General features: G+C 37.6%; 2 protein-coding genes across 2 annotated transcripts in view; one reads left to right on the top strand and one right to left on the bottom strand.

Moving 5' to 3' along the window:
• UCHL5 (ubiquitin carboxyl-terminal hydrolase L5) overlaps positions 1-12284 on the bottom strand; it is a 129403-nt gene extending 117119 nt beyond the window's left edge. Inside the window, exons 1-3 of the mRNA XM_012665134.1 lie at positions 12093-12284; positions 4671-4734; positions 3128-3233 (exon numbers count right to left, since the gene is read on the bottom strand). Coding sequence (XP_012520588.1) covers positions 3128-3233; positions 4671-4734; positions 12093-12168 — 246 coding nt within the window. The 5' untranslated portion in view covers positions 12169-12284. The remainder of the gene's footprint in view (positions 1-3127; positions 3234-4670; positions 4735-12092) is intronic.
• A 95-nt stretch (positions 12285-12379) lies between these two features.
• Positions 12380-16534, top strand: part of TROVE2 (TROVE domain family, member 2) — a 21348-nt gene continuing 17193 nt past the window's right edge. The window contains exon 1 of the mRNA XM_012665142.1: positions 12380-12668. The gene's annotated coding sequence lies outside the window, so the exon portion shown is untranslated. The remainder of the gene's footprint in view (positions 12669-16534) is intronic.

Raw genomic sequence — 16534 nt, 5'->3', positions numbered from 1 at the left:
TGATAAATGTTAACTAGTATCTGTTACGTGTACTGAAATGAAACAAAGTCAAACTTTTATTATTAAGTGAAAAAAGATATACAATATTTTGAATAATCCAAGTTTAGTAAAAAAAATTATAAGGAGAATATATTAGCATATGATTATAAAATGTGGGAGGTAGTATGACATGTAGAATCACAAACCCGGGTTTTGGTTCTGGACCACCACATATTATCTGTGTGACCTCAGGCAAATAATTTATTAAGTGAAAAAAGATATACAATATTTTGAATAATCCAAGTTTAGTAAAAAAAATTATAAGGAGAATATATTAGCATATGATTACAAAATGTGGGAGGTAGTATGACATGTAGAATCACAAACCCGGGTTTTGGTTCTGGACCACCACATATTATCTGTGTGACCTCAGGCAAATAATTTTTCAAGGCCTCAATTTCTTCATCTATGAAATGAAGGTAAGAACCTCATGGGGTTGTTGCAAGGATTAAATAAAGAATATATCTAAAGCACAACACACAATATCTGGCACATAATAAGAGTGGTAAATGTCCACTACTCTTCATATTATTATCATTATAATTGTTATTAATAAGAAAAAACATGACTGTCTTGTTAACTATTATATATCTATTACCTAAAACAATGCTTTGTACAAAGTAGGTACTCAATTAACTACTTCTCAATTAAATGAATAATTCAAACTGTTGCAAGTGGTTAGTAGAGATGGTTGTGGGATTACAAGGATATTCACTTTCATCACTATATATATATTTCTGTAATGTAAGTTCTGCTATCAGAAAAAAAAACCAAATGATATATTTTTAACCAAACAATAATAAAACCATATTTTCCTTAAAGTAAAAGCAAGAAAGTTCTAATTTCTCTAAAAACATTCAATTCAAAAAAATCAGGGGAAAATGGAAAGAAGCAATACGATAAGAGAAAAAAGGAAAACAAGTTACTTAGTAGAATAGCAAAGGCTTTATCTCAAGGGCAATAGTGAGAATAAGCAGTTTTATTTTTCCACCTTTCTAAAGGTTAACCAGATTATTCTAAGCAATTTTTTGGGTCTCAGAACTAAGTGTAATTTTAAAACAGATACAATCATATTTAGCTTGGATTTCAATCATTAATCAAAATAATTAATTAATCAAACTAATTAATCAAATTAATCATTCTCTTTTTCAGCTTTTCCAAACAAGCCAAATATATGGAGGCATCTAATACATGAGTCAAAACTTTATTTTTCAGGCTGGGCGCGGTGGCTCACGCCTGTAATCCCAGCACTTTGGGAAGCCGAGGCGGGCAGATTGTTTGAGCTCAGGAGTTCAAGACCAGCCTGAGCAAGAGCGAGACCCCGTCTCTACTAAAAATAGACAGAAATTAATCAGACAACTAAAACTATATAGAAAAAATGAGCCGGGCATGGTGGCGCATGCCTGTAGTCCCAGCTACTTGGGAGGCTGAGGCAGGAGGTTCGCTTGAGCCCAGGAGTTTGAGGTTGCTGTGAGCTAGGCTGACGCCACGGCACTCACTCTAGCCAGGGCAACAGAAAAACAACAACAAAAAAAAACTGTCTCAAAAAAAAAAAAAACAAACTTTATTTTTCAAATCATCGTATACACTAGAAAAATAGTTCTCAAGTGTGGTCCATGGACCTCTAGGAATCCCTAAGATCCTTTTCAAAGGGTCTGTGAGCTCAAAATTGTTTCCATTACAGTTCTAAGAAAGTTTTGCCTCTTCTCCCGCTTTTCCACCTGCAGTTGGCACAAAAGCAGTAGTATATAAAACTGCTGGAATTTTAGCACAAATCTAGACAGTGGCATTAAACTACTTCACTGACATACACACAGTAAAAGAAAATAAAACAGAAAGTCAGTTTTTACTGAAAACTGTCTTTGATAAAGCAGTAAAAGTTATTCTTATTAAATTTCTACATTGAAGTACAAGTCTTTAATATTCTGTGAAATGAAACAGGAAGGAATAATAAAGAACTGCTGTTGCATACCAAAACATGCTAGTTATCTCAAAGAAAGGCACTTGGGCAATTTAGTTGTGAGCTAAATTGGCAGCTTTTTTCTTGAAACACCATTTTTACTTGAAAGAAGAAATGACAGACAAATATGGTTTTCCAGACAAGGGTATCTGGCAGATATTTTCTTCAAAATGAGTGAAATCAGTCTCTGGCCTCGGAAAAAACACCTGATGATATTTGTTGTCATTAATAAAGTTTGAACTTTGAAGTAAAAAATCAGAACTTTATAAAACTTGGATCCATCACTGTGAGCTTAAAAATTCCTTGATACTTAACAACTTTTCTAATGATATCATAGATGATATTAACAAATGTGACTTCCTGGCAAATCATATCATTGTCAAAGTATATCAAATGTATCAACACTTTGAAGATGTACATAAATGGGTAAGTTTTCCAAATGACCAATGTACAATGGTACAAAATTATGCAGGAAAAAAAGACCCATTTGAAGGGCAAGATAATCCAAAGGATTTTAACAAAAGGATTTTACAAAGTACAAATTTCACATTGCAACTAACCTTTAAGAAAGCAAGACTTTTAAAGTTTTGATATAGTATCAAACAATATCTCGTTTATCAGGAAAAGATAATATTCCTCCCTTTCCAACTACACATACATGTGAGAATGGATTTTCTTCACATATTTCAACCAAAAGCAAAACAAAACAACAACACTGCAACAGACCGAATGAAGTAACGGATAGGAGAATCCAGTTGTGTCCTACTAAGCTAGACATCAAAAAGATTTGCAAAAATGTAAAACAATATACACTTCTGATTTTTTTGTTTTGGTAAAAATAGTTAGTTGTCATTTAAAAATATGTTATATATGTAAACATGTAAGGAGTTTATTGTTATTTTTAACACAACTGATAAATATTTTTAAATGTTTCAATTTTAATATATTGATCCATAATCCCATAAACGAAAGCTCTTTGGGGAATCTCAATAATCTATAAGAGTGTACAGGGGTCCTGAGACAAACAAGTCTGAGGATTGCTATACTAGAGGCACACACTAGTAGACTGGAGTTCTGTTTATAAAAAGGGTTACTCTTGAGACTTTTCAGAGTATTCAAGGACCATACCTGCTTGGCAAAAAATATTGTGTCAAGTCTGGAGTCCTGAACCACAGAGCCTGCTGGTTCCTCTCCTGGCTGCCACTTGAAAAGAAAAATTAACCCATGAACTGGCCTACAAAATAAAACACAAATTAGTGACACCAAACCTTGCTTCTTTTATAACACGTTGTTAATATATGAAATTTTAGTCACTTATTTAACAAATACAATGCAAATGAAGTAAATTAATTAATTAAATATGAGCAAATTTTTAAAGATTGATATTGCCATTCATAGTCACTAAATGTTGCCTTATAATATAATAGAATTTATTACATCAGTTACAATAAAATTATAATTAAAGGTTTATTCTCAAATCTGTGGACTATTCATTTCTGCCTTATATCACCTCACTCAAAAACAAAAAATTAGAACATAGCAAATGTAGAAGCTGTTAACCTTAGACTGAATTCGAAGATATATCAATAAAGTTCATGTAGGATGTTTACAGATAAATGGTTGATAGTATATATATAACTGGTATTAAATATAGGAAGCTACCTTCCTATATTACTAGATTCATGCACAATCCTTCTATACTACAATATGAATGGATGCTGTCATCTCATACATAATGAAGTCATCCACTTTCCTAAAGGAACTGTTGTTGCCCATGAAACATTAAATCACTACTTCAGGATTACCTACAGTCTATCTTTCACAACTGCCTTCCACTCAAAAAAAAAATCTTTCCTATCGTTTTAAAGACAGTTCAAATGATGCATCTTTAATTAACCTTCACCGATCTCAGACAAAACTGATCTCATCCCATTTAAAGTGACTGTTCTTTTTGAGGGGAAGAGGAAGGTAGGAGGCAGCAAACCACCTTACCTCCTCCTTACTATTAAAAACAGTTGTCATATCCCTAAGTCCCCATTTTCCCTTCTAAAGCCTATTCCTTGTCCCTATTCCAAAATTCCAAGAACTCTTCCACCAATGAAAACTCCTATGGCCCTCCATTTGCAGATACAGTGTCAGTGTTTGAGGACATGGAGGTCAGCAGTAAGAAGCTCAGAGAGATGATTCTGGTCAGAAAGATGGGGACAGGGGAAGGTTCTTCCTGGCATCAACATTTGAAATTTGAACTGTAACTTTCCCAAGAAGCAATGTGATAATGTGTAGATAAGTTATGAATTACTATTCAGATATATTTTCTATTAAATATGCTTTTGTAGACTGACTTATTATTCAGGTTTTTATGTTAAAATGTCCATGTTATTGATAGATAAGTGAATTTTGTGAAAAAAATCAACCAATCAATACTGTGTGGATACGAAATTACAGAGACAGGTTTGAATCCCCCGCAATTTATTCATCTATCAGCCTCAGGTTCTTGGTTATAAAATGAAAATAATAATACCTATCTCAGAGGATTGAAAAGAGACTTAAAGGAGATAATGTATTCAGCCTAGGGTAATCCAAGTAAAACAAACAGACAAATTAGAGTACCCTTTAAAAGTTTGCTAAAGTATAGTCATATTATTTTTAACACAACCAAAATTACACTCACTTTAATTTTTCAAAATTCTCAGGCTCTAAACTCCATATTTCTTCTACTTGGGCTCCTCGGCAACCTGAAATAAGAAATTATCGTCAGAAGACAAAGAAATTATCTTCTTTATTTCTTCTTCAGAAAAAAATAATTCATTTTTTCTTTCCTATTAAATATTAATCAAACGAAATGCACAACTGGTAGCAATAAGAAATGATAAATAAAAATGGTAAAACTGATAAAGCTCACAGTCAAATTCTATTATTTCCTTTAAAATTTCCCAATTATTAATATTTACAATGGCAGTATATTACTTTCATAATTTCAAAAGGTTTCAATAGTTAGTTTTCATTGAATCACCACCCTATGACTGTTTCTTCTGTCTCTCTCAATCTCTGGTTCCTCTTCACTCACTCTTCTTACTCACCTGTTAAGTTTCCCAGCTGTCTTTAACCTTTTTCTTACTGTTCACCTTTTGGGGGTCGGGGTGGGTTGGGGGGCAGAAGTAAATAACTACCACTTAACAGTGACTTTCAAATCACATCTTTGGTTCTGATGCTTTTCCTAAATTACAATTGTACATTTTTAACTACCTCAAAGTCACCTCCCCTTCTCCCTCCCCAAATATGCTCTTCTAGGAAAGTTGTTCTCAACTATGGTGAATGTACCCGGCAGCGAACATTTGGCAAAGTCAGAGACATTTTTTATTGTCACTGGAGTGGGGGTAGTTTGCTACCGCCATCTATTGGGTAGAGGCCAGGGATGTAGATAAACATCCTACATTGTACAATACTTCTCCTGACAACAAAGAATTATCTGGTACATGCCTGAATTCCCAGCTACTTGGGAGACTGAGGTGGGAGGATCACTTGAGCCCAGGAATTTGAGGTTGTAGTGAGCTATGATGATGCCACTACATTCCAGCCTGAGCAAGAGAATGACACCCTGTCTCAAAGAAAAAGAAAAAAAAAAAAAAATTATCTGGCCCAAAATGTCAACAGTGCCAAAACTGAGAAACACTGCTCTACTAGCATGTATCATAGTAATAGTGTAGTGGTTAAGAAGTTGGCCTCTAAACTACCAGAGTTTGAATCCCGGCTCCTCTATTTACTAGCTGTATGATCATTTAACCTCTATGGAGAGGTCAAACTTCCTCATACTCATAGAGTTGTTGTGAGGAATAAATGAGATAATGCATGAGACATATTTAACATAGTGCCCAGCACACCCTAAGGGTCCACCATATGTTAGCTAGAGTTATCATCACAATACAAAAAACAACCATATTTACCAGGGTCTTTTATGTTTTTATGTCTATGTAAAGTGCTTTAAATGCATTTTCCCCAATCCCTAAAAGGTAAGATAATGAAAGAGGCTTTGGATGTTAGGTGGTTTGCCTACATTCACTATAGCTAGTATGAGCCAGAAAACTAATTAAAATCCACATCTGGTTCCAAAGTGTGGGCATTTTGTAATATTCCAGATTATTTTTAAATGAGAGCTAGAGACGCCTTTATGCTGCCTACAAAACCCAATGGTTTAAAAAAAAAGTTGAGTCAACCAAAAATGTGACTTTGGGCATTCATACCATTCTGTACCTCAGTTTGCTCTGTTCAGCAAATATCTATTAAGTGTCCACTATGGTATTAAAAGTATTGTACAAGGAGAGTTACTACATGCTTTGTTGTGAAGAACTGGGAAAAAAACCCCTGAATGTCTAGCAACAGATTGACAGTAATGGACATTCACATATATCAAGTTGGAAAAAAATCTCATAAATGTGAACCTATGCTTGTGTGAGTGTCAGAAGGGCACGGAAGGATGCTAATGCAATTGTTAACACTGGTTACTCTTATGGGAAATCAGCTGTGTAAAAAAAAAAAAAAAAGCCAAACATTGAAACATTCTACATATCATACCACCACCACCACAACAAAAATACACTGAATAAAAGTGCCCCAAAATCTTCTGCACAGCTAGAATTTCAAGGGGTGATGCTGTTTAAATAATCTCATGTTAAACATATACACGCCTCTTTATGTAAGGAAAATAGAGTATGCAACTATTAGCACCTAGCTCCTTATATATTCAATATCTACTACAGTATGGCATAATGGAAAGAAATAAGCAACGACTCAAGAGACCTAGGTTCTAATCTCAGAACTGCCTCAAAGTTCTTAACCTTGAGAAAGAATACAATTTCCTTGAGCCTCACTTTCCTCATGTATATATAAAAGAAGGATATTACCTGCTTCATCTAAACCACAAAATTCTCATGAGGTATATAAGGTTATCAAACACTAAACACTAAGAATCACTTAATACAGACTCCCCTAATATATATTAAATAAGAAGTTGGGCAGGGGGGAAGGTTTTTAAAAGTTAATTAAATATTAGTATTTACCAAATATCTTTTGTGTGCCAATCAAGGTACTAGGCCCTGGCAAGGACAGAAATTAATAAACTATTGCCACAATACTTAAAAACCTCACAATCTAGTAGGAAACAAGTACATACAATTCAAAGACAGTGCAACATGCATAAATTACATATGAAGTGTACATGGGATATGCTCGAGAAGTTCAGAGGTAGGAAAGAACATTACTATCTGCGCTGGTCAGAAAAACTGTAATGGATAATTGAACTGGTCTTAAAAATGATGATCATATGACTTGTCATCCAAACCAGAACACTGTTACAAAGTGAAAGAGGGTGCTAAAATTAAAACATTCTGAAATATTTATGGATTGACTAACACATTCGCATTGATATGGTAGGTCTATAATAGTTCTATTTAGAAACTAATTTCGGAAATAATTTTCTTAAAAACATACCTGGAGCATTCCTCCCTAAGAAAAGTACTCCTGTGGAGCTCTCCCAAACTGTTGCTGAGTGCCTTAAATGTAATCCACTGCTAGGGAAGCTATCTTCCAACAGACAATTTTGGCAATAATTTGTCATTCCCCTAATCTTACTAACAAGTCCATCAGAAGCAATGGGGAGGATCCTAGCTTCTGCACCTTCCACAAAAAAACACGCCCAAGCGTCTTCCCCAACCCCATTCTCAGTCATTCCTTGGTACAGATAAATCCCATTTGGGTGGCGATGGGACCAAATAGGAAAAACTGGACTGACAGTCCTCAAGCAGTCTCCAAAAACAAGGATTCAATTATTTGAACAGAACTGGGAGCCCTAAATTGGAGGCACTGTTAACTTGTGCCTCTAAACTGAGTCTGTCTCATTTACAGGGCTCCAACAATTGTAACACTTGCTTCCAGGGGCACCATATGCACCCCCAAGAATATATTTTCTACTTCTTGTGTGAAAGCTCGGCATTTCCTTGTCTCTCTCCTCAAAATAAGATGAAATTCACCTTAGGAGCAATCATAATACACCTTCATATTAAGGAAACACCACCTTGGACCCCAAAGTCATTCAAATCTTTAACTTATGGGTCAGAGTTGTTATAGATGATGGAATTATTCTAGACTTCCTCTGTGCATGCCAAGGTGGAGTCTGCAAAATCACTAATACACCCTGCAGTACCTGGATAACAGCTTGAGCCAAGAGGAAAGGTCAACGCAAAAACTTTAAAAAGCCACCTGGCTTTCTAAGGTAAACACTACCAGAGATAAATTAAACAGATTTGGTACCAACCCTGTCGGTCAGGTCGGATTAATCAGAATGGCTGAGGGAATAGCATATTTCATGTGGAAAGGGTGGATATTTTGGGGATACAATTCTCAAAGGGTTTCTCCTGTTTCTACATGTCTTCTGAGAGAGATTACCAGCTTTGCCCTGGACTATCTTTTCAAGGATGTTCATATAGGAAACAGACTTCGAATATAGAGATAAGCATTTCTCTCTGGAGCAGAGGGAAGATTTATTTGCTGTCCAAGATAATAAAGAGAACATCTCCCTAGAAGCAAAGGTTAGCAGGTTTGCTAACAGCCCCTTTATAAGATTACAAGTTCCCTAAGCTCAGAGTTCCTCATTTATTATACACATTCACTATGTGTACAGCCTCCACCTGACTCTGCCTCCATCCCCATGGACTTGTAGGACGAGGGACCCAATGTGCAAATGTAATCTCTTGCTGCCTACCACACCGCATGTAATAAAATCCTTCATCTCTAAACCAAAAGTTGTCTAGTAACATCTATGAAACTGGTAAGCTGTTAACTGGCAAGGAGGATAAAATCCAACATTTCATAATTCTTAATAGATGTTAGATTTTGTCAAATGCATTTTGCATCTCTCTATGCACATAATCATGATTTTTCCTTTTTGGTTTACTAATATGGTGAGTTACATTAATTTTTTAATGTGAAACCAACCCTGAATTCCTGGGATAAATCCCATGTAGTAATGATATATTATCCCTTTATTTTTTTGGATTCAATTTGCTAAAATTTTGTTTAGAATTTTTACATTTATGTTAATAATGGATATAGGTCTGCAGTTTTCTTTTCTCGTAATGTCTTTGTCTGGCTGGATTTGGTGTCAGAGTAATGTTGGCCCTCATAGAATGAGTTAGGAAGTATTCCTTCCTCTCCAGTTTTTTTGGGACGAATTTGTATAGAATTAGTATTATTCCTTAAATATTTGATAAAATTTACCAGTGAAATCATCTTGGCTAGAGTTTTTCTGTGGGAAGATTTTAAACTACAATTCCAATTTCTTGTCATAAAGTTATTCATAATATTCCCTTATTATCCTTTTAATACTTGTGGAATACGTACTCATCTCACCCCTCTCATTCCTGGTAATTTATGTCTCCTCCTTTTCTCATCGGTCTACCTAGAAGTTTATCAAATTTTATTGATCTTCTCAAAGAAACAGTTTTTGGTTTCATTTATTTTCTCCATTGTTTTTTTCTCTTCTGTTTCACTAATTTCGACTCTGATCTTTATTATTTCCTTTCACCTGCTTACTTTAGTTTTAATGTGCTCTTCATTTTCTAGTTTCTTAAAATGAAAGCTGCAGTCACTGGTTTATCACAGGAAAGGTAAATCCAGTTTCCATTACTCTATCTTGGCTGGAAGCAGATGTTTATAGCTTCTATTTTTATTAGTAAACTATCATAGTTTGTTTTGGCAGGTTTATGTATTATGTATGCACCATACCAATTAAAAGTATAGTTCTGCTCCATTAGTTTCTTACTTTAATAAAAGCTTTGTTTTACTATGATATTATATTCCATCAATCTTTGTATTCATATCTTCACTACATCCACGAATAATTTCCCCTCAATGATGGAACTTTTAAAACGAGTTTACAATAGCACTCACATACAGATACTATACTTTTGAAAGAATCAACTTCTAAAAGCTTTTTTGAATGCATGAATTAGATGGAAAAAATGGAAATGATGGAAATGACTGGAATAAACTGATTTTCTCTTTGAAGCATCTGATAAGACTACCATCGCTTAACTTTTTGCAAAGTTCTTCTGGTAATAAAGCCAATTTGTTAACAGTTATTGCTTTATTTTTCAAATGTGCAGATGCATAAGGTACATTTATATGCCATTTTTGATGCTTGACTTTATTTATATAATTTTCAATTACAAGTTTTCTGCACATATGAAATTGAAGCAGTAGCTGTTAATGGACTGAATTAATTTTAAAATAAAGTTACCTAGTACAATATTTCTGAAAGTTAACTTTAACATGTCATAATAGTTAAGGTTCTTAAGGTAAAATTTACTGCTAAACCTGCAGACATCTCGGACTCAGTGTATATCCAAAACTGAACAAGCTAGCTCTTCACTTGTAATTGTACTTCACCAGCCACCCAAGCTAGAAATCATGGAGTCATTTTTGTCTCTTTTTCCCCACATCCACTCAGTCAGCAGTCCTGATGACTTTTTTTCTTTTATGTAAGAGTAATATACTACTACTCAACCTCTACTGTAAGGTTGGCAGCCCTGAGAACTCCTTTTTTAATGTAGCATGTTATGGATGTATTTCTGCTCCCAAAGGAATGAGGGGCAGACATTTCCGCATGCAACTGTTGATTTAAATTCAGCAAAATGATTGAATCTACCGCCTCCTCTCTAAACCACTACTTTATGTGAAGTCAATCACCTCAGACTCTAACCATTTTAAGAGACTTCTAGCTTCTCTCACTTCATTCCAATCCACCCTGCCCACTACAAGCATAGTAAATCTTAACTATGAAAGTAATGTCATTGAAGCATTCAAATATCTTTGACAGTTAAGTCCCCAATTACTACAGGGCAATCCAAACTATACAACATGGCATACAATCTTATTATCTTTTCAGCTTCAGATCCAAATACACTCCTCCAATCTGTTACGTTATGTGTTAGTCATTCTGCTAGCTGTTGCCTAAACCATATACTTTAACACCACTGACGTCATGCTTTTCCTTCTGCCCTATGTTCTTCCACAATCTGTGTTCTTACAACATTTTGTACATACTCTAACACAGCAATTAACATACCATATTATAGTCTGTGAGTTTTTCAGAACAGCAGTCATGGTTTATTCACATTAAAAATTGCCAATCATTACCACTCTGCCTAAGATATAGTAGATGAACAATAATATATGCTTGATAAATGATATTCCAAATATTCAATACCTATATCAACATTTGTTATCTCGAGTACAAGTTTTAACATAATAGCTAGAATTAATAATAGTTGGGAAATGGAACAGATAAGAAGAAACTTGCTGCCCAAAGAAGAGGCTGGGAACAAGAGAAATTGGGAAGGATAAAAAGTCAAATGTGTTGATTATTTACAATAGAAGGCAATAAATATAGCCAGAGAGAAATTACGAGGTAAGCATGTGGCCTCTAGTATAGAGCTAGCTCAAGGAAACTCACTTCACCGGAAGCCAGAACTGAGCAGAGCTGAACCAGTCAGCGCGCGCGGACGTCCTGTCCCGAAGAGCTAGTCACACATTCAAGTTGTTCTGCTTTGAGTAACTAGAATCTCGAGTTCCTTGGCGGCTGGGGCCTTACACGCCCCATCCTTGAGAGCAGGCACACCCCAAGCCGGCTTCTCCCGCGGACTAATGGCCCGAGCGATGCACCTGACCCCACTAGCCCGCGACAGGGAGCGCTCCGCAGAAAAGCGGCAGTGGAAAGGAAAATATATGCATAAGGGATCGGGGAGGGAAAGCCCTCAAGTCAATTATAGTATTTGGGTGCTAAGACCTGATGATACAGCGGGGCAGAAGACAGACACGATCCTCGTCCTCGTGGCGTGGCTCTCAAAACTACGTGGAAACGTGACTGCCACGGGCTGAGGAGGGGACGGAAGACCTACATTTCCCCTGCCTTGACTCCAGGTTCCTGAAGTCACCTCTCTTCAGACGCGGGGCGGCGGTGGCTGCAGGGAACCACTCCATGCCCAGCTTGGGCCTCCTCCCGTGACCCTCGGCCCAGGACAGTCCCCTTGGTTCTCACCGAATCCTTTAATGAGCTCGGTGAAGACCCCGGGGTCGCTTTCCATGAGGCACCACTCCCCGGCATTGCCCGTCATGGCCCTGGCCACACACCGCCCCTCTCCACCTCTCGGTCTCGGCCGCCCCCCGCACCGGCTGCGGCCGACCACAGATCTCGGCAAACCCGCCGCCGCGCTCGTCAACCCCACGTCACCCGCCTACTTCCCGACAGCCTCCGGGCGCCGTCACCTGCAACGCGACGGAGCGCGGGAGGACGCTCTAGCCACCCAGGAGACGTCGAAACTCTTCCTAGGCCTTGCAGGACCCGTAGCGATTCGGAAGGGCGGGAGCCTGAGAAGAAAGGGCGGGGATCTAGAGCGCCGAAAGAGGTAACATCCGGGATCCTCGCCACTCTGGGGGAGGGCGGGGCAAGAGGAAAGGGGCGGGACTCGTTCCCGGGAACCGAACCTGGAAGTCCCCGCAGCAGTGAAGCTGGAGCTGGAGCTGTTGCCGCCCGTCAGGCCACCGCGTCTTGTAGCGTCCCAGCGCTGTGCAGGGCTTCTCCTGGCGGCGCTGCCGGGTTGGCTGCGAGGCACAGGTGAGGAAATTGCGGGAGGCCGGTTGCGGGCCCTTTGTGCTGTCTGAGCAGCTCACGGTGCGACCGGTCCTCCATGTCTCTCTGCCCGCGTCCCGGTGGCTGAGGCCCGGGCAAACACCGCGAAACCATCGTTCTCCCCCGCTGCGCTTCTACGCCCTGCCCACGCTGGGTGGCGGAACCAGCGTCGCTGTGGGGACATCCTCGCTGGGCCTGGCCCGACCGCTCCTGAGGGTGGGGCCTTTCCGAGCCCGGTACCGCTCCTGCTCCTACTTGCTCAGCCTCCCACAGGCCGGCGTCGGGAGGGCCTGCTTTACTCCTCCTCTTTCTCCTCCTCCCGCGGCTTCTGCGCGGAGAGGCGTCGCCCCGGATCCGGGGTTTGGGGAGAAGGATCTTTGTGGGAGACCTGGGCGAATTTATCCTAGAGGGAATAACGTGGGAAGAGGAGAAAGATCTGTTCTGTAGTCCATGGGGATGATATATTGGTGCAGGGGGATGCGATGCCCAAAGGAAAATGAGCTTGAAAAAAAGTGTAGTACATTAATCTAAAAACATTGGGGATGGTTGTAAGACTGGCCGATGAATTAAACCAAAAATATCTGTTTTCACTAAATCGTTCTCATTCAACAGGCTGTAACAGAATATTGTAGTCATTATGAGTATATTTATATTTTACTCCTTAAAACCCACATGTATCAAGAAGGACTTTGGCTTCCAGGAATGGTTTAGTGGATGAAATTCTGACTCCTTCCTTCTCAAACAGGTGACCTGTGCCCTCGAGTTAGGGAGCATTGTGCTACGGAATATGTGAAGCCACAAAACTAACATGATAAATTTTACGAGGGAAACAGTAAAGCAACTTTTGTATTAAAATAATCATGAATATGATATGGAGTAGAAGCCAAAATTTGTATGGAGTGTTGGTTAAAAATATATATATATATTTTAAATATCTTCCTAGACACTCTGCCCTCAGGTTGGGAGGCAGGGTCTATGCAGTATCTGCCCTTGAGATACTTAATTGGAAAAGTTTGAGAAATGCAAGGGTGTCTAGCCTTATTTCCCCATGAACCATAGCTAGAATGATAGGTATCAGAGCCCAAATCAGTTTGCAGTATTTTTTAATCCGTACAATTGCTTGAAAATGTTTCCTGTGCTAAATAAATACATCAAAACTAAAATTTATTTGATATGCCACTTAATGTAGTACCTATTGTGGAAGGACCAACCTGAAAATGTAGCCTTTAACACAATCTAGAAGTAATCAGAAAGGGGACTATAAATTGTTTATGATAACATTTAGTCCCGGTGGCTCATGCCTGTAAATCCTAGCACTTTGGGAGGCTGAGGTGAGAGGATTGCTTGAGGCCAGACTGAGCAAGAGTAAGACCCCCTCTTAAGGAAAAAAAGAAAAATTAGCCAAGCCTTGCCTGTAGTCTCAGCAGGAGAACTGCCTCACAGGAGCACAGGAGTTTGAGGTTGCAGTGTGCTGTGATGATGCCACCACACTCCAGTCTGGGTGACAGTGTGACCCTATCTAAATAAATAAATAAATAACCTTGTCTAAATACACAAACATGCATGCATACATAACATTTGGCCCTCAGAGTTCACATAAAAAGCCAGATTTCTGGATCTTTGATAAAAATGAGATCTGGCAATACTAGGTCCACATCCCTTGGCAGCCAGTTGGCTGCTCCCTTCAGACTAGCATGCTGTCATTTTTGCCACAGTTCCTCAACCACTTTTTATTGCATCACACTTGACTTGATCCACTCATTTACATAACCAGTATCATACAGGTATTTGAATTTGTGGCCCCAGTTTTTGTAGTATTATTTCTTTTCATTTGTTTTGCACTCTCTCATAGATATGTCAGCTTTGACTTCATTTTTAAAAGAATAAACTGCAAATTTGTTTGACTTCTTGGGATGAAAGTACCATTTTAAAATATTAAGAGACTTTGGAAAGATATTAAGATGTATAAATTCAAGAAAAACGTGGGAATCCTTAGAAATACCATATCATTAGTGCTGTTAGAAGATACATGTTGTAGTTCTGATGAATGTGAAGCAGAAAAAAGTGCTATTACATAATGTGTTTTACTAGCATTTACTGATTTTGTATTCTAAATTAAGTCAAGAAAGAGAGAAATGGACAATGTATAAAATATCCAGAACTAATTTAAAATCTGGCCGTGCTTTTAATAGTATTGTGATCTCTTCAACTTCTTTCCCAAATTTTAATTTATAGAGATGTAATACAAGTTTAGTTGTATTAAATTCTTTGGAGTGGTGTGCTTTAAGAGCACTAGATAGGTCAGGTCAACCCAAAGAAGTATTAACTGTTTTTTCTTTTTTTGTTTGTTTGTTAATCTGCATTTACAACACTTGATTATTCAGTGATGGATTAACTGATGACCAGGCTTTGACCTCCCTCACTGCCCAACTGCCTACTCAACCACTGATAATAGAGCTTAAGCTTTGAGGAGGCAGCTGATGGCCTTTGGGGAGAGAAGGAATTAAGTTGCTGTATATGTCTGTGTATCTCAAATTGCTTTCTAAGATCAAATATAAAATTTGTAGGGCTAAGTATCATTTTTGTGTAATGAATACTATTGCTGCTCTCCACTCTATAGATAATAGAGTTAAATAAATGCTTATTTATTTAAATAATTTCCCAAACATATTTCAACTAGCCAATTTTTAACTTTCATATTTTTATGAGATTTTTAGCATATAATTCATGCTAATAAAATTCACTATTTTAAAGTAGCCGGTGCAGTGGTTTTTAGTATATTCACTGAGTGATACAATCACCACCACTAATTTCAGAACATTTTCATCGTCCAGAAAGAAATCCCTTACCCATTAGCAGGTACTCCCCAGTCTTCCCTCTTTCCAGCCTCTGACAGCCACTTAACGGTTTTTATTTCTGTGGATTCAACTATTGTGGAAATTTCATATAAATGGAATCATGATATAATATGTGACCTTTTATGACTGGCTTTTTTCATTTGGCATGTTTTCAAAATTTGTTCATGTTGTAGCATGTATCAGTACTTCATCCCTTTTTATTGGCAAATAATAGTCCATTGTATATATACATACACCATATTTTTAATTCACTCATCAGTTGGACATTCGGGTTGTTTCCACTTTTTGACTATTAGGAATAATATTTGTAAGAACAGTTGTGTACAAGTTTATGGATACATGTTTTCATTTCTCTTGGGTTTGTAGTGGAATTCCTGGGTCCTATGCTAACTATGTTCCCTTTTGAGGAACTTCCAGACTGCTTTCCAAAGCGGCTGTACCATTTTACATTCCCACCAGAAGTGTGTGAGGGTTCCAATTTCTCTAAATGTTCATCAACACTAAATACTATTTTTCTTTTGATTATAGCCATACTAGTGGATGTGAAGTAGTATCTCATTGTGGTTTTGATTTGCATTTCCCTGATGAGTAATAATGTTCATCATCTTTTTATGTGTTATTGGCCATTTGATAATCTTCTTTGGAAAAATACCTTTTAGATTCCTTAGCCATTTGTATATTTTCTTTGGAGAAATGCCTGTTCAAATCCTTTGCCTATTTTTTAGTTGAATTATCATTTTAATATTGAGTTGTGTATGTTCTAGAATATATAATATTCTAGATATGTCTCATCATGTATGATTTGCAAATATTTTCTCTATTACATGGGTTGTCTTTTCACTTTCTTGGTGGTGTCTTTTGAATCACAAGTTTTAAATTTTGATAAAATATAGTTTATGAAAAGTTTGAGAAATGCAAGGGTGTCTAGCCTTATTTCCCCATGAACCATAGCTAGAATGATAGGTATCAGAGCCCAAAGCAGTTTGCAGTATT

This window comes from Propithecus coquereli, unplaced genomic scaffold, assembly GCF_000956105.1.
Source record: "Propithecus coquereli isolate 6110/MARCELLA unplaced genomic scaffold, Pcoq_1.0 Scaffold97, whole genome shotgun sequence".
Taxonomy (NCBI): Eukaryota; Metazoa; Chordata; class Mammalia; order Primates; family Indriidae; genus Propithecus; species Propithecus coquereli.
The sequence above is the reverse complement of the archived record's forward strand: the minus strand, read 5'-3'. Positions and strand labels throughout refer to the sequence as shown.